We start from the raw sequence: 18,418 nt of genomic DNA, 5'->3' as shown, positions 1-18,418 counted from the left end.
ACCATATTAGTAAGGTGAGGTGGGATTATGTTATTAATGACAGTTGCCTCAAGGATATCTAGACTTATGATTCTGTTTCTAGAATCAGATTTCAGTTTCTCAAGCAAAGGTATAGCTAAAATAGGAGGAAAATATTTCCTTTCTCTTTGTGATGCAGAAAATGAAGGAATTATGTCTTCACTTGGCTGGAGTCATGCTGGATGAGCAGGGATGCAGAAAATGCTCCCTGCTGCTTATCCTTACCTTATCTTGTGGTCTACAGCACTTCCTTTCATGTCAAGGACTGTTTCTCAAGCAGATACAGCTTGCAGGGAAGCAGGAAGCAGGAATGTGTCCAACCAAAGATAAACGGTCTTTGCTTTTGCTGCTCCTGCTGTAGCAACTTTGAAGCACGTTTGGATCTGCTTTTAGTAAACAAAGGAACTGAAAGATAATGATGTCCCTCCCTTGTCCCTGGATTATGATGGAACTTCCTTGGCCCTTAACTGAAGTCAGCAGTTTCATTTTTGCTGGCTCTAGACATTTGTTCACAAATTGAGGAAACCCAGTATAGAGGACCACTGCCAGTCTTGGGCAGCTCCAGTTTATATACCAGTGCTTTCCCCATATGTGTCAACCCCTAAAGTTCAGGTGCAATTTTCAATTGAGTGTGTTCATTAAAAACTATCAGGTGTCTTGAAACTTTGATTAGATTGTGGAAATGCTGTCTTTTTGTATGAAGTTGCTGACTAAAGGAGATACTATTGGTCACAAAAATATAGAGTAAAAATCTTGCAACCACCTGTTTGTTTTACCTGAAATTTAAGAAGAACTGGGATTGGGAGTGTTTCACCTAGTTAATGGAAGATGTCAGGATCAAGAATTTGGAGGTGGTGTAGAAATTACTTGATTTCTATAATGCAGGCAACCATTAAATTTTGAGGGCTATTTTTCATCTCAGCAATAAAAAAGAAACATCTCTTCAAGCTTTCCCTTTGCCTATAGGTGCTCATCAGTTTCTGCACAGAATTAATGTATTGCTATCAGAGGAAAAATATAGTAATTTCATCCAATAGTCCAGAAAGATTATCATAAAAGTGGGATGTGGTTAAGCACATCCTTTTTTGTGTCTAACTATGTGGGTTGTTTCAACTGCATATTAAAATGTTGAAATTACCACTTATTACAAAGCAGCATGGCCAAACTTGTTTTGCAGTGTTTAATATTAAAGTGCTGTTTTTCATGTACGGTGGTTTTCTCAAAATGTTTTATGCACACTGGTATTCATAGGGCATACTTGAAATTTTATGCCCAGGTATGAAGTGAAATTGCACAAAAGGATGACTGACTATTGGCTGTTACTTGCAAATTGCTGTTGATAAAAGTGGTCCACGGCCTGTCATTGTTTTCTTTTCTCCCCTGTGAAAAAGTTTGAGTGCTGACACTGATTCACAACTTCTAAAAGTTTGGAAGCTTCCTACCTTCCTGTTCTTACAGAGTTGGTGTCAAAACCCAGAACTGTGATGTGGAAAGTCTCAGCTATGTCTTGTGTGTTTTTTTATTAGCACTATCTTTATTTCCATTGTTAAAGCAGTTAAAGTGTGTCATGCCTGGCCTTTGAATTTGGTGGGATAATTTTTTTAAATAATTTTTGTGTGTGTATATATTGATGTGATTTTAGATGATGAGGATGATGAAGACGTAGATGAGGATCAAGAAATAAAAGATAAAACTCTTCCCAAGTGGCATATTTGGTTGGATATTGAATATTCCCGTGAGGCAAGGCACTGGTTACCTTGGAGGCCAGACAAAACTGAGAAGGAAACTGAAGAAGATTGTGAAGATCCAGAAAGACAGGTCACTGTGATATTAATAGAACAAGGGGAGATGATAAACCTAGTTATCCTTTAATTTTAATTCATTGCCGTATCTGTGGATATTTTAGAAGAGTAATACTTTTCTTTGTTTGGAAAAAAGATTTTTTCTTTGAAATTCAAAATTTGCCTGAGGTTTTGTGCTGAGACTTTTGAAAACCATGGTAAGCTCATGGTAAGCTTTGGAAAATCTGCAGGCAAATAGTCTGTCTTTGCTGTTCAGTGATTCCTGTCATCTGTGTGAAGAAATCTCACAGAAATATGTGTTTAAGAAGAGATGTGCATTAAATAAACAAAGGTTTCATTGCCTTCAAGTCAGATAGTTAGGTATTTTTTATTCCTTGGGAAATAGGTCAAGTCAGACATTGATTTTCAAATTAGAATGTGTTAAAAGGCCTATGAATAAAGTTTTCCAGACCATAATTTTGTAAATTTTCTATGGAGGTGTTTGTTGTTCATAGGCAAAGAAATCTCTTGAGAGCAAATTTATAGTCTGACTAGAAAAACAGATTGCTTGTTTAACTTACCCATTTTTAATTTAATGACATTTTGATACCAGTTAATGGGAATTCGAAATCCTATTGATTTGAAAATGTTCTTTAATTACATAAATTACAGATATGCTGCTTTTGTTTGATTGTATAAATTAATGGAATTTGTTTTAATTTGGATTTTTTTAGGTGTTATTTGATGATCTTGGACCATCTTTAATCCGTCTTTCTAATCCAAAGCTCCAACATCAACTATTGTACTCTTTTTTGCAATTTCTGGGAGTTCCATGTACAAGTAAACTCTTTCCTTCTAGTCTCTATATTGCCATGGATGAAAATAACATCTTTGACAGTGTGCTTTATGATGATAAACCGCTGACTTCAGTTGATTTTCCACTTTCTGGATTCAACAGTATTGGTCATATGGATACGATGTCGAGAGGCAGACATCAGATAGGCCACTATAAAGAAGGAGAGGAGTTCATACAGAATGTCTTCCATGTTCTGTCCCAGATATTTACAGGAAAGGAAAAATCTAACCTGGCTATTTGTTGGCTACAGTATGAAATATCTAAGGTAATGAGGAGTCTGCATATAATCAATTTTGTGATGTGTGGCTTTCTTCTGTATAAATGTTTATATTGTATTAAAAAAAAAATCTTGATGAAAGTTGTCTTGAAGGACTAAGTATTCAAATCAGGAAATGCCAGTTAAGATTGCACAAGAGAAAAAAAAGAAATCCAAACACCCCCTTTCTTCAATACATGTTTAACGGTGGCATACCTGTAGCAAACTATTCTTTTAAGTTTCGTGTAAATGTTATTATATGATAATATATAATTTTACAGTTATATTATAAAAAATTGCTGTGAGGCTGTTTTTTCTCCTTTCTGCTTCCATCCCTCTCAAAATATCCTGTGTTTATTTTCCCCTGCAGGTAATTCAGTGTCTCCAAGCAAAAAAGAAAAAGAAGCTAAAAGCACAAGGGAGGAAGAGTAAGAAGTTGGCCAAAAATTTCCTTAAAGCACCTGACAATCGAAACAACCTTTCTCTCTGGAAACTCTATGCCTACTTAGAATGGCTGCTTGGTAACACAGATGATTCCAGGAAGGTGTTTGACACAGCTCTTGGCACAGCAGGGACAGGAGGATTGAAGAGTGCCCAGCTCTGCAGCCTCAGCCTGCTCTACGCTCAGCTGGAAGTGGAACTGCTAGAAAGTACGGAAGGAGCTGTTATGTCACGTGCTGTTCATATATTGACCAAATTGACTGAGAATGGACCATATGTGCCCTATAGTGGACAAGTGTTACCTGTGAATGTCTTGAAAGCTCGTAAAACATATGAGCATGCACTTCAAGATTATTTAAGTGAAACACCAGTTTCTGATAAGGATCAGGTCAAGGATACTGATCAGCTGGTTAGCCTGGTTGGTTGTTATGCACTTTTCCAGTATTTGACTGTTGGGATTGATGCTGCAGTATTAATATATACACAGGCTTCAGAAAAACTTGAAGCTTCTGCTTCACAGAAATGTGAAAATACTGAAGAGAATTTTGGTATCCTAGATTTTCCCACTGCTCTTGAAGCTGTCACACTGCTGCATACAAATTTACTGAGATTCCACATGAAAATTAGTGTTTATCCTTTGAATCCCCTGCGAGAGGCACTAACGGAGGCTCTGAAACGGTATCCTAGCAACCAGTCTCTTTGGAGGTCATACATCCACATCCAAAGGAAGTCTCACAGTGCGAGCAAAGCACGAAGATTTTTTGATAGTGTCACAAGGTCTACTAACTCTTTAGAGCCATGGTTGTTTGCAATCCAAGCAGAGCAGATGAGAAAAAAACTCACAGAGAAGGTCCAGAGGTAACACCTTGCCGCTCCTTACAATTATGCTTTTTTGAGTCTGTCTAATCATTCAACAGAGGAGAGAAAATGCTATCACAGTTCTCATTCTGCAGATGAAGAAGCTGTAGCTGAACGTCTTTTGTTCAAGGCTGAGCAGGAAGTCAGTGGCAGAATCTTGCACAGAATAAAAGCCCTGGGTGATAGCCTTATGTCCTTTCTACTGAGCCCAGTTTGTGCTTGAATTTGTTTGCTACTAGCGTCAGGATGATACACATTTCTCTAGGGAATTTTTAAATAGCTAAGCCTGCGTAGATGGCTAAGATAGACACTTTGAGCTTAAAAACTGCTGCATTTTAGTACTACAGCAGTAAAGAGCATAATACAGAGCTATGCTGCAGTTTCTGCCTGAGCTGGCTGCCCTACTTTACTCCTGAATCACAGAATACAGTTGTGGCAGGTCTGTTTCCATAGTGAGTCCTTGAGAGTTTAGTTTTCGTATGGGGTTGTTACTAGGTAGAAGAGGCTGGAAATTCCATGAATTCACAGTGGTCTGGGCTCAGATTTTTTGCTCCTGAGAAAGGAGGAAAGGGTAGGAGATATGAGGGAACAAGGTACATGTTCATTCTTGGAGCTTAGTCTCTTAACTGTTGTCTTCTCATTGTTTGGAGCAACCCATCCACTGCTGCCTACAGATCTCCAGTGACATCGATAGTTTGGTTGTTTGTGTCTGCACACAACAAGGATTTCTGGGAAATAGTTACCTGGAAGTTTACAGAGCTGTAAGCTCACAATATTCACACCTGGTGAAATTACATAATTACTAGTATACTTTGAAATGATGGTGCATCACTTCTTTGATTGCTGCAGGCTGGCAACAGGCATTCAGACATGATAGTGCTGTTCCTGAGCTGTTAGTCTGTGTCATCCTAAATTGTTATAAGAATTCTACAGCCACCATATGTAAAGGAGGATTGTCATTTGATTTACTGTTAATTTCAGATTAACACTGTGATAGCTTTTTATTATTGGAACTAAAAATTTCAGAATTATTTTGTGTGATGTTGAGTTCCTTTCCAGATTGTTCACTGCTAGCAAAGCCTTTCCTATAGATTATATTTATAAGGGACAAGTTAGTGTTGCAAGAGCAGAGCTGAACTACTGCATCAGGGAGATAGAGATAAGTGGCCTGTCAGTCATGCATAAAAGTAATGGTTTGTGATGTTGTGACAAAATAAGAAAATTACTGTGCTGTGTCTGACTATTTCATATTCTAGTTTCTATTTCTACTTAAGTGGAATTCAGATGAAAAAATGAATACAAAGGGTAAAACAGGAACATTTTTTAAATCACTGTTAGGTACATGGCTTCAAAAGTTTCACTCCATGTAGAGTAGTTACATAATTTTCCCTCACAGCAAAAGTTAAGATGTGAGGGAAAATTACTTCAAAGACCCATGAAAAAAAAGAGATAGGTTAGGAACCAAGTGTTAAAGGTGAGTGGAACAAGCTGGCAGGCTATGAGAACATGCACAGACAAGTGATGTTGGCATCAGTGCTCCAGTCTGTTTCTTCAAACTCAAGCATCAAAAGTAAGCCAGTCTGTATCAGCTGTTGAAAGAAATCAGTGCTTTGGTGAAAACTACATACCTGCTTTTGTGTTCTGCCTGGAACTTAAGGGATTTGAATTTCTGGTTGGAAATTATGTTGTAATTGTGGTTGAAATCCAGAGTTGTAATTTTGACTTTAATTGAAGACAAATGTATAGCCTTACAAAAGTGAGGGGTAAATTAGAAAAAACTTGCCTGAGCACCAAAAGATGTGCTGATCCAGACTTGAATTTCTTTTGAGCTGCTCTGCCAAGCTTAGAATGATAAATAATCTTGGAGGTAGGCTAAGATGTTTTAAGATCATATGATAGTGGATTATCATGTTCAAAGAGAAATGATTTTTGAACATGCTACATGAATTTTCACAAAAATACTTAATTTATATTTTTTTCCTTATTTTACTATTTAGAAATGTGTTGATTACATTAGCAAGTGCTAAAAACCTAATTTATAACATTGAGTTTATAGCATGAATTACAGAAACATGTCTTTATACAGTGCTGTCAACAGAGACAGTGCATCATTCTTTACCCTTCCTTACCTGGATTTGGTCCCTTGGCTTTGGTTTAAAGGACTGTTGTTTCTCCTCTATGTTTCAGGGCAGATGTTGGTGAAATACACTGCACTATTCCTGAAACTGGATTAACAAATCGGATTGTAGCTCTATTTGAACATGCAGTTCAGAGTGAAAATGGTACTCATTGTCCACTGCTATGGAGAATGTATTTGAAATTTATGGTAAGAAGAAGAGTATCTGTTTTGTTTTGTTTTACCACATTTGGAATTCCTTTAAACACAGCTGGAATACTGCTTAGAAAAATGAATACTAAATGCTGCTATGCCTCTTTGATTTGCAAGGTGATATATTTGACTTGTACTGCTCCTTTTTGTTGGGAACATTAAGGAAAAGGTAATTCACACGGATTAGGAGTAATAGCTTCTGACAGTGTAGTCTTAATATAGATGCAGACATTGTGTCTTGTCATCTTACATAGATAAAAAGTATGTCATAAGATGCCAAAGATGTCAAGCTGCTTTCCAGTGGAGTAGACCCCAGCATATATTGATGCAGGAATTTGCACTTCCTGTTGAACCTAAAGGTTCCTGTCAGCTGATTTCTTCATCCTGTTGTGATCTCTTTGGATGGCAACATGACCCTGTGTGTATCAGCCTCCTCTCACTTTTGTGTGCTCTGCAGGCTTGCTGAGGGTGTGCTCTGCACCATTAGCCAGATCATTAACAAAGGTGTTAGATGAGGTTGGTCCCAGTAGTGTCCCCAGGGGTACTGCTTGTCACTGACCTGTAACTAGACTTGTTCCACAGATCACCAACCTCTGGGCCCAGACTTTGAAACAGTTTTCTCACTGTCTGTGCATCCAATTCTTTTGTCAACTGCTTATTTAGGAGGCTCTTACAGGAGACAGTATCAAAGGCCTTACTGAAGTCCAGATAGACAATGTCCACTGGTCTCCCCTTATCCACCAGGCCAGTCATTTCATCATGGCAGTTTACTGAGTTGGTCAGTCGTGACTTTTAGTGAATTCATACTGTCTGCTGCTGATTTTCTTTTTCACTCACATGCCTGGAAATGGTTTTCAGGGTTAGCTGCTCTGTCACCTTCCCAAGGTACAAGGTGAGGCCAATCAGCCTGTAGTTCACTGGGTACATCTTTCCCTTCTTGAAAGCAGAAGTGGTGTTTTACTTCCTTCAGTCTTTGGGTCCTTCTCCCAGTTGCTGTGATCAATCAAAGATTGTCAAGAGTGACCTCTCAGTGACATCTGCCAGCTCCCTCAACACTTGAGGTGCAGGTCATATGCAAAATAAATGCATGGTAGGCAAAACATAGCTGTAGCTTCTATAACTTCAATTTTGACAGTCTTTTGAGTCTTAAAAGCTGCATATAAAAGTTATGTTAACTGGCACTGCAGTTTAATGCTAAAAAGCAGTAATGTTTGTTTCTTCCATAGTTCCCCAAGGAAGTACATAAATAAAATCAACTTCATATAGTCAGCTTTGCCATCTTGGCTTTCTTGCTTCTCCAAAGTACAGTATGGAAGATGAAAACACTAAAGTAATTGAGAAACTTCTGTTCATGTCCCCTGGTGTAATGAGTTGTCAGAGGGGGGTCAGCAGTCAGAAGGCTGTGAAATAGAGAGGAGGCAGGGAAGGAGAGATTGTTTTGTGTTTGAGAAGATCTCTTGTGTGGGATTGTTAATTGTGACCATTTCTACGCAAATACATCCTTGTAAATATTTTATACAATTTTGTATGTAGGAATGTACAACTGAATTACTGTTTTTCTTTACAAACTAATAGTGACACTGCAGTATGCACAAATGCTAAAGATCACCCATTATGTATTTTATCCCAAGTGCTTAGTTTTTGGAAGATACCTTTTTCACAAGAACAAGGAGTATTTACTATATGCTGATAAGATGGAGGAAAATACTGTTACAGTAATAGCTTGGAACAACATTGCTTAGATAAGCAAAATCAATTAGAAACATTAAAATTTTCATATACAGTCATAGAAGAAGTTGTGGCTGTTCAGTATTTCCCTAAGTTCTGTAGATCTCTGTTTTCTCTTTGCTGATGAAACATGGCTTAGGTAAGTGGACAGGGATGTGGGCTGGAATATGGCTGAACTGCCAGGCTCCAAGGCTTGTAGTCAGCAGCATGAACTCCTGCTGCAGGCCAGCCACTGGTGCTGCACCCAAGGGATTGATACTGGGACCAGTGTTCTTTAACATCTTCGATAATGATCAGGATGATGACAGCCCTGATGCAAACATCAGCAAGTTTGCAGCTGATACAAAATCAAAAGGAGTGCTCTTGGTCTGTCCAGGTTCCTTTGAATAGCCGAGAGTCCTTGTTCTCTTACTTGTCTTACAAGTAAAGCCCTGAAACTCCTTTAAGACATCTGAAGAGTGTAACCTGGCAATTCACATAGCTACCATAATGCATAATAGAAAGGATTTCTCAGCAGAAGGACATTGAGCTTTTCAGAAATCGTTTCTTTGTCTCAGATGTAATTGTTTCAGTATTTCAGCTATTACTGCACTGAAGTGTGAATGTTTTTTTATCACACAGACTTCACTAGGAAAAAAAGAAAAAAGTAAAGGATTATTTTATAAAGCCCTTCAAAACTGTCCTTGGGCAAAGGTAAGCACAGAAAACAGGTAAACTTGTCATCATACTTTAATTTTTGAAGTTCCATATTTGAAAAAGAAAAGTTAGTCTTTAGTAGCTGTTGTAAGGAGTTATATGCAAATGAAAGGAGAGGTGTCTGAGAAGTAATGTTAGATTTTCTGCAAATAAGAGATGCATCATAAATGAAAACATGGTCAATAGTGCTATTGTTGTTTCAGGACAGAAGGGTGCTGTGTTGAGGCACGGCAGTAAAAAATCCTGTGTGATCTAGAAATGATTGAGTCTTTCAGATTTTTATCATGAGCACGGCAGAACTAAATTCTTATTTGAACTAAATAAGAACTAAATTCTTATTTGGTTATGTATGTTTGGAAATACATAACCAAATAAGAATTTATTTATGTAATAATATATAAAAATTATTGAGGAGAACCTGCAACTCCTCAGGTAGTGTCTGCATATGCTGCAAATGCTCCAGTGCCTCTTGACGTCCATTTTATCTTTTTGAATAAAGTTACTCAGTAAGATTTGGAAAAGGCTTGATTAAACATCTACTTGGCTGTCACTGTAGGAGTACTAATTCTGTTTGCATTACTTTAAAGAATACATGGTATCTCTTAGGTACTTGCTACAGAGTTGTTGCTGTCTATTTACTTCTTTATACTGTGTTTCTTGCTAGAAAGGTAGCACAGAAAATGTTCTTACTGTCTTTCCAGGTACTCTATATGGATGCAGTAGAGTATTTCCCTGATGATCTGCAAGAGACGCTTGATCTAATGACTGAAAAAGAATTGAGAGTGCGGGTACCTGTGGAAGAGCTGGATCTACTACTAGAGATTTAAAAGAAGATTGGAGTGGAGTGGAGGAAGTACAGAAGCTGCTTCCAAAGCTGACAATAAGATCCATCTCTTTTCATACAGAACTCTGTTGGGACTTGGGTACTATGTACTTGATACTTTTTTGTTGTTGTTAAATCTTTATATAAGTTCCTATCAAAATGGAGTTCTACTACCTGCAAGTGTTCTGGAATCAAGGACTGCATTTTGCCCACAATAATGGATCCATTTCTCTGAAGTATTGCTGGCTCCCACAGAAGCATACCCTCTTTAAATAGCCTCCTGTTGGAAGTTGCCTGCATTTCTTATTCTATTGTTTGAAATTACATTCCTGGGGCTCAGAAGAGGTTCAGTACATGCCAACTATGGCTTGGTGAGCAGCACAGGAAATAAACATCTGCCAAATGGATGCTCCACTGTCCTCCAGTTGGCAGACTTCAGTAATTTCCTTCAGCATGGTATGCCTGTGTATATGTAACTGCCAAGTCAGAGCTATTACATCTGTATATATACTGTGAGTAAAAGCTAAATTTTTGTTTGAGCAGGCACCTATTTTGGTATGCTTTGACAGATGACCATTTTAATATATTTTTTTCTGAAAAATATACCTGAATATTTGAAAATTCAAAAGTAACTTGTTTTTTATTTATTAATAGAACTTTGAGTGTATTAAAAATGAACACGTGTCCATAATGCATCTCTAAGCAGCTCACTTTTAAACAAATTTCTGTAACTGATTACTTGCTTTGAATCAAATCCAGGCAATTGTTGTAAGAAAAGTAGATGTTTGATCTGTATTTGGTTCTCATCAAGAAGGCATAGTCTTCTGTAATTATTTAAAAAGCAGCTTATATTCCAGGAGACTTTTAGCAAGCTCCTACAGAAGTAATATGAAATATGGTAATAATTTAAAGATACAGTAAGGTTATATATTTCGTAACACGGAACATGCTGAAACATGGAAAGGATTGTTTAGCATCCCTGCTCCTGAGACCCAAGGACGCAGAAACTGGATTTTCATTTGAAACAAGTATACCTGCAGCCACTGAATACCCAAAACTGCTTCAGACATTTTTCATGAGAAAACTTGTTGTCACTGAGCAGCACTAAAGCAATTGGGATCATCCAGCTGGTGAGATCCTATTACACATGAAACTATGTCTGGACCAAGATGTACAACTTCTGGCTCAAGTTTGCCACCATCATACAAGACAGAATACACCTTAGTTCAGGCTGCATTTTATTTATTCCTCTCTAAAATTATTTTAAATACTGCAGAGAATATGTATAATTTCAAATGCCATTACAGCACTTCTGAAGAGCCTTATAAAATTAATGTAGTTGCAAGTGATGCTGGTTTTGCAGTAATCAATTCATCTTTGTGAAAAATATCGTTTATTTTTTAAATCTTTACTTTCTACAAAGATGACAGAGCTCCTGAATTGGAGGTTGAAGTTACTCTGTACCCTGAACAGTAACATGACAAATTATGCCTGTTTGTTAATACTTTCCCATCACAGCAGAATGCCATTTCCTCTAAAGCCCTGAAAGGGCCATGGGAAGGGGAGGAGCTTGATTGTGCTCCTGCTTAGTCACAGAAGAACCCAGGTTGAGAGGGACTTTGAAAGATCATCTGGTCCAACCTTTTGTAGGACGGGGAGCCTAGATGAGATTCACAAGCTCTCTCTGCAGTCACATTTGAAAACTTCAGTGATGGCAGCAATGACTTCTGTATCTGTCACTTTTCTGTTCTTCCATGCATCCTGTCCCAAGTCCTTTCCTTTGCAGTTTCTCCCAAAGCACTGCTTGGACTGCTTCCTTCCTCCTGATGATCAGAGGCTTCCCAGAACAATTCCTGTCTTTTAATTCAGACCCCAGTAGCTTTCCTGTTCTTGTGGGGAATATACTTGCTGTTCACTTTCTCCTGGTATTTATTACTTTTGTCTTGATTGTCAAATTCAGAAACTCTGGCAGAAGTGGCAGCAGTTAAATTCTGCTGTAAAAGCCAAGAACTGAATTTTCAAACGTCTTTTTCAGTTCCTGTGATGGCAGATAGGGTACTAGAATGGAGTCCTTGGGTTCATTTAATGCAATGCAGCTGTTCTTCAGGGAGCTGAACCCATCTCTTTGTGGCTGTTGCTTTGAGCCAGTAGTAACAGCCATGTCCCAAATAAAAAGTGCCTTGCTTGCCACACATGTTATAAAGCTCTTCAGCCCCTCAAGCAACAGTGAGATCAACTGCCATGATTAGAAAGTGCTATAGTCCCTAGCTTTTTGTGACCTTTCCAAGGAGACAGATCTCTTAAGGTTCGTAAGAATGGGTAATAAAAGTTGTTTTTCTAGCTCCAGATGAAAAACAATTCTATTTCAGGATTTCTGTCATCCAGATTAAATAAAGGACTCCATTCATCTGTAGGGTTCATTTTTAACAATGAGCCACATAATTTTTACATAGAAAAATAAAATCTCTTGGCCCTGCTGCTGCCATTGTTGGAGCACTGGCAGTGAGCAAAGGCATTGGTCTGGGTGTAACTCTCCACCGTCTGTTACTGGCCCACATTTGCTCCCACAGAAAGTTCCCAGAACAAAGACTGCATATTGCGTAACTGGTTTGCATGTGGAACTTTATATAAACCTTAAAGATCACATGTACAACATCTGGGAATGAATTACTTAGAACTTAACAAGCCCTTCACTGAAGTGTCCTACACAGGATACTTCCTAAGTAGTATATGCATGGCTACAGCTGAGCCAGCAGACATCTAGCCCCCGTGGGAATGGAGCTGTAGGCAACAGAATTGTGTCGAGGGGAAGAATTCAAGGTTCTGCTGTAGAGCACCAGGCATGGGACATGTAGTTAGAATTTCTCTTCCACTTCTGCTGCATGCCAGACCCTGCTCCTCTAGCACTGGGCCTGGTGCCTTACAAGCATGCACATCCTGCCATGGGCAGCATGGAGCCCTTGAACCTGTTCTTACTGTGTTCTTCTCAGAGACATTCTCTGGCTTGGATGTTTATCCAATGAACTGAAACCCTTGTGGGAAAAACAAATTTATAAACTAATCTTACAAGCACCCTATCCAAACAGGTTTAGATGTTTAAGGTAAGATTACTTATGAGCATCCATCTTGCTCTCTTATAAACTGCAAGTGCTAGAGATGGGTACCTTTAAAGCATATCTCAGTGTTACTTGGGGTTGCATACTTGTCATTAATTTTCATGTATAAATGACTGATGACACTGAGGTTACTCAAAAGTGACACTTGTCCTACTTAGCCACTTAAAAAAGATGTAAGAAGGTAATCAAGAACAATGGACATGCTAGAATAGTTGTAAGAGCCTGCCATGCCTAAAAAGGACTGAGTTGGGGCACCTGCACTGCTCCCTGCCCACGTGCTGTGGGTCACTGAGACAAGCACTTGGCTCACCAGCACTTTTTCTTCAAAGTCAGAGAGTGCAACAGACAGTTCCATGTAAACAGTAGGGCTTTGCCACCAAAACAGTTCAAATAAATGTTTTATTGGGAAGTAAAGAGTTACACTGGCTGAAAACCCACAACCCACCAGCTTTAACCTGCTCACGAATGAGAACTAGCTGTGTGGTTTTACACAAGACTCTCATCAACACAGAAAGTTCTGTATAGTTCCCAAAGAGACAGGTGAATTAAAGATACAGTCCCTCAGGGGTTCCCTCTTGCTTTTTATAGAGAACGTTCTCTTTAGACTTTTTGAAATCTTCATTTGTTACTTTCATTCTCCGTTCCCTCAAAGCCATCAATCCAGCTTCTGTACAAATTGCCTGCAACACAGGAAGCAAGAACAGTTACACTTTCTGTGCAACCCCTTCAAATCACCCTCAAAGGCAGCTGCATCTTTCTACTGCTCCAGTAACAGTAGAAGTGAGAACTGTTAACAAAATCTACATTCTTAAGTTTATACTGTTCTGTAGCACTGAAGGAGGCTAGATAAAGCCAGATGAGTGTGTCCAAAAAGACAGCAGTCAAGAGTTACACTTTCCAGCTTTGTAACAACAGTAATTTCCCTCCTGCAAGGACAGACATACCCAGTTTTGTGATCCTTCTGCAGGGAGGTGACAAATGTGTCACCTTGGTTTAAGCTCATGACTGTGGTAACTGTAGCAAGGGCTCTATCTGCTTTAAAAAAGCAGACGGTATGGCTGAAGCTTTCCAATACACATTTTTATCTGCCTTGCAACATAGTCCCTAAAAATGCTACTGATCCTGTACTCTCTTGAGGAATGTTTAAGATACCTTGAACAAGATTCCAGTCTCCTTTTAGTGTCTACTTTGCTACCTTAAAATATCACATTCAGGTAACACAGGTACATACTCTTATCAAAACAGGCTGCATCACAATTAGGATTTTGATAATTTCTCATTTGTAAAGCAGAGTACCTGGCACCCATAAAAGGTATTTTAAACCACCCCACTGTCCCTTGGTGATGTAAGTGAAAAAAATTGTCAAACAGGTCAAATGACAATAGTTCTGGATGTAACAAAAATGAGATTTGATTTTTGCTTTCAAGTATAACCAATGGTGATGTACACTGACCTTAATATCCGCACCACTGAGATCATCTTTTGCCATTATCAGTTCATCCAAAGTCACGTCATCTGCCAATGTCATCCTGCTTGTGTGAATCTGAAAGATTCGTTTCTTTGTCTTTTCATCAGGTAGAGGGAACTCTATTTTCCTATCAATACGTCCTGTGCAAAAGAAAAATTCAGTCTTGGGTTTTTTGCATGCAGCTTTTGGAAACAGCAGGAAGAACATCTGAAGAGTTTGACTGACAGTAACTCTTCAAGCTGAATCATGTCCAGAGAAGAGCAATGAAGCTGGTGAAGGGTCTGGAGCACAAGCCCTATGAGGAACATCTGAAGAACATCTGGGGGTGTTTAGTCTGGAGAAAAGGAGGTGCAGGGATGCCATATCACCCTCTACAACTGCCTGAAAGGAGGCTGTAGCCAGGTGAGGGTTGGTCTCTTCACCCAGGTAACAGGTCAAGAGAAAATGGCCTAAAGTTCACATGGGGTGGTTTAGAATGGATATTAGGAAAAAAATTCTTCATGGAAAGAGTTGTCAAGTATTGGAACAGGTTGCCCAGGGAAGTGGTGAAGTCACCATCCCTGGAAGTACTCAGAAGAGGTGTAGAAGTGGCACTTGAGGATGTGGTTTAGTGGTGGACTTGGCCATGTTAGCTTAATGGTTGGACTCAATGACCTGAAAGGTTCTTTCCTACCCAAACAGTTCCGTGGTTCTTCCTGCCACAATCAATCATGTCTGGAGTAGAAAGAAAGGTCAGACTCCAATTCTGGCATAGTATTATCTCCTCTGTACTTAACAGTACTGAGGGGGGTTTGAGCTGAAGGGTCAAAAGCTAAATGATGACAAAAGCAGACCAAATACATACAGTGGAGGTATTTCAGCTTATTCCTTTTATCTTTGTGTTGTTTTCTACTGTCCAGTTTAACAGACACCACAGACATACTATGCTTTGGTACATTTTCAGTGGCCTTTTAAAAATACTACCTGTGCTTGCTCAAGCCCAGCATGTGTCCCTTACTCATGCCCCAAGTGGCAGGAGTGTGCCAGGTCAGTAAGGAGCCCTGCTCTCCTTGCACCAGGATCCAGGCTGTCGCTGGTAATGCCTGGATCTCACCCCCAAAACACAGGTGGTGCTGCCCTGCCTTCCCCAGCTGCTAAAGGTGTGCTGCTGCTGCTGCACACAGCTTGCTTAACAATTACTTAAAATGGCTGTGCCATCTTAATAGAAAGGAAAAATATTCAAACTGTTTATGTATATGTAAAGGAATTAACAAATTTCTTCTCTTCCAAAGATTTTTTTTCTATTTAGAAGTTTGTGAATGGTTCCTGATTTCAACAGATGCACCAGCATAGATGAGATGGTGAATAAGAACTTGCAGTCTTTTTACCAGCCTGTATTTGTCAAGTTACAAGTCCTTTCACAAGAAAGATGGCTTTAGCAGACACAGCAGGGAAGTCCCTTACCTGGTCTAATTAAGGCTGGGTCCAGTGTTTCTATTCTGTTTGTAGCCATGATAACTTTAACATCCCCCCGAGAGTCAAACCCATCCAGCTGGTTCAGCAGCTCCAACATTGTGCGCTGGATCTCTCTCTCACCCCCTGAATTTGAGTCATACCTTTAAGAAAAAAAAGCTTAGTCAGAAAAGGCACCAAGTAACTGCCACAAAGGCATGAACAAAAGGGGGAGAGGGGTATTTTCTTTGTAAACATCCATAAGAGATTTGAATAAAAAATATAATGTTTATCCATATAAACAAAACATAGGTTTTCAGAATCATGTTGTGACGTCTCGATAAGTAAAGAGACAATGAACTGTTCTTGTAGTTGGAGAATGTAACAGCCATCATGTGAAGGAAATCAGGTTTTTTCCATGTTTGTTATACATTTGGAAATATTTTCTTCCCACCTAACAATACAACATAATAAAGGAAAAAAACCTAATTCTTAAAAGCACATACATCCATATACAAGGCAGCAGCTGGCACTTCAGGCTAGAAGCACTTTGGGCTGGTGGCCATGTAGTAAACACATATGAGCACTTTTTTAATTTAAAAAACACCAACTACTTGAAAGACTATTTGCATTGGACAGTTCCAACAAACCTACAGAATTTTCAAAGAAATACAGATTGGATATGGGCTGAACAACAGTTTAGTGTGGCACAAGCAATGCTTGTCTATGACATACTCTGTGTAACCTTCTGTAAAATACTGTTAGAGCAGAAGTATTTAGCCACCTACTCGAGAGGCAAACAAAAAACGGATATATTCTATATTAAGTATTCTTCTTTACCATTAGCTCACTAAAGCAAACTACTGTATATGGACTTGGGAGCTAGAGGATCCCATATACAGAGTGTCTCTTTCTGGTGTTGACACTCTCTCCTAGAGATGCTGCCATGTAGCAAGAGAAGAGAGCTTATCTCTGGTCATGTCTATTTAGTACCAAGGGCTGTGATATATTGTGTTTTCACAGAAGTTATTTCAAGAGTTACTTGTTACAAATGCTTACATTGAAACAGCCTATGCAAATGGTAGCAGAGCAAAGAAACTGAGTCTCAGTATAGCTGCAAAAGAAGTGTTTCTAGTCAAGCTTTTGTTGCCCCTGGCAAGCCCTGCACGTGCAGTGGAGCTCAGCTACTGTACCTCTTGGTACCGATTGCATCAATCTCATCAATGAAGACGATGGATGGGGCATGCTCCTCGGCCACGCGGAACAGCTCACGCACGAGCTTTGGGCCATCACCCAGGTACTTCTGGATGAGCTCTGAACCAACCACTCTCAGGAAGGTTGCTGATGTTTGGTTTGCCACTGCTTTGGCAAGTAAAGTTTTTCCTATTTTTAGTTGGAAAGAAATACTGTAATTAGTCTGCAGAGAAGGGAAAGTGAAAGAAAAAAGTGCCCTCACAAAACAGATGTATGAAATTTGTGACAGACTTGGCAATGCTTTAAATACTGACCAAGTATAAATTATTTTACTTGTCTTATCTTAGCACAGGTGCTACTGAACTGTAAAATACCTGTGCCAGGTGGGCCATACAGAATGACTCCTTTGGGTGGCTTTATACCCATCTCTTCATAATATTCAGGGTGGGTGAGAGGAAGCTCCACAGACTCCTGAAGCACAAGAAACACAAACATGTTTTTGTAAGACTGAGTGGTCTCCAGCAAAGATCTGTAGGGATCATGTAGTAGTAATGAAAGCAGTGAAGGCAAAAAGAACTTTACTGATTTTTTAAGACAGACATGGAACAGCATGGTTCTCTGTTGTCTCCAATTCTAAGGAAGACAATTACTCTACCTGTACAGATCTTCTTATTGTTTTGACCTAATGTGTGGTAGAGCAGCAATGAACATTCCCCTCCTCCATCCTCAATGCATCATCCCAAATTTAGAATCCTGTATTTCCTGAACCCCAGATACCCAAGGATGACCCTGGGGCCAGGGAACTCTTTACAAAAGGGTACCTTCTAGAAAGAGTTACCAGATACCATAGATTTTAAGAGCATTTGTGGTTTTAGACACCTACCCAGAATAAAAGGGTTGAATTTTAGCAAGGTTCAGGCAGAGTTCTGCTGGTAGGGAAAAAAACCAAACAACCCAACACACCTCAACCAAACAACAAACAAATGCAGAAACAAAACAAGCAATTGCCCTGAGAGCCTACATCCATAGATTGGATGGCATCACACACTCAAAATAACCTCTGCAGTTTGTTCAACTTAACTCTCATCTGGCAACAACTGAAACTTTACAAGTTGCAAAGTAATAAGCTATTAGAGAGATTTTATGACCTCTGGGCTCTATAGATTCCTGAGCAACTGTGAAAGGTTCCTGTACACACAGCCTCTGGTGACCTGGTTAAAATGAGGTCCATGAGTCTGCCTAGTGAAATCTAATGAAGAAATGCACTACAGAAAGATAAAGGACACCACTACAGGAACAGCAGCCAGTCCTGCTGTATCCCTTCTCAGCTCCTAGCACAACAGTAACATTGCTGACTTAACTGTAGATGAGTAAAACTGCATACCTTGATTTCTTGAATTTGGTTGTCAAGGCCACCAATGTC

General features: G+C 39.2%; 2 protein-coding genes across 3 annotated transcripts in view; one reads left to right on the top strand and one right to left on the bottom strand.

Annotated features, from left to right (window-relative positions):
• Positions 1-10,464, top strand: part of NRDE2 (NRDE-2, necessary for RNA interference, domain containing) — a 48,863-nt gene extending 38,399 nt beyond the window's left edge. For both annotated transcript variants that reach the window (XM_058831333.1, XM_058831324.1), the window contains 6 exons: positions 1,661-1,836; positions 2,534-2,920; positions 3,282-4,210; positions 6,398-6,536; positions 8,889-8,960; positions 9,665-10,464. In XM_058831333.1, the coding sequence (XP_058687316.1) occupies positions 1,661-1,836; positions 2,534-2,920; positions 3,282-4,210; positions 6,398-6,536; positions 8,889-8,960; positions 9,665-9,790 (1,829 nt within the window). In that variant the 3' untranslated portion in view covers positions 9,791-10,464. The remainder of the gene's footprint in view (positions 1-1,660; positions 1,837-2,533; positions 2,921-3,281; positions 4,211-6,397; positions 6,537-8,888; positions 8,961-9,664) is intronic.
• Positions 10,465-13,282: 2,818 nt separating this feature from the next.
• PSMC1 (proteasome 26S subunit, ATPase 1) overlaps positions 13,283-18,418 on the bottom strand; it is an 8,013-nt gene continuing 2,877 nt past the window's right edge. Inside the window, exons 6-11 of the mRNA XM_058831349.1 lie at positions 18,380-18,418; positions 17,370-17,466; positions 16,995-17,184; positions 15,814-15,965; positions 14,356-14,510; positions 13,283-13,582 (exon numbers count right to left, since the gene is read on the bottom strand). The exon at positions 18,380-18,418 is cut by the window's right edge and continues 90 nt beyond it. Of these exons, the coding sequence (XP_058687332.1) occupies positions 13,448-13,582; positions 14,356-14,510; positions 15,814-15,965; positions 16,995-17,184; positions 17,370-17,466; positions 18,380-18,418 (768 nt within the window). The 3' untranslated portion in view covers positions 13,283-13,447. The remainder of the gene's footprint in view (positions 13,583-14,355; positions 14,511-15,813; positions 15,966-16,994; positions 17,185-17,369; positions 17,467-18,379) is intronic.

Source organism: Poecile atricapillus, chromosome 1 (assembly GCF_030490865.1).
Source record: "Poecile atricapillus isolate bPoeAtr1 chromosome 1, bPoeAtr1.hap1, whole genome shotgun sequence".
NCBI lineage: Eukaryota > Metazoa > Chordata > Aves > Passeriformes > Paridae > Poecile > Poecile atricapillus.
This window is presented reverse-complemented; position numbering and strand designations above follow the sequence as displayed.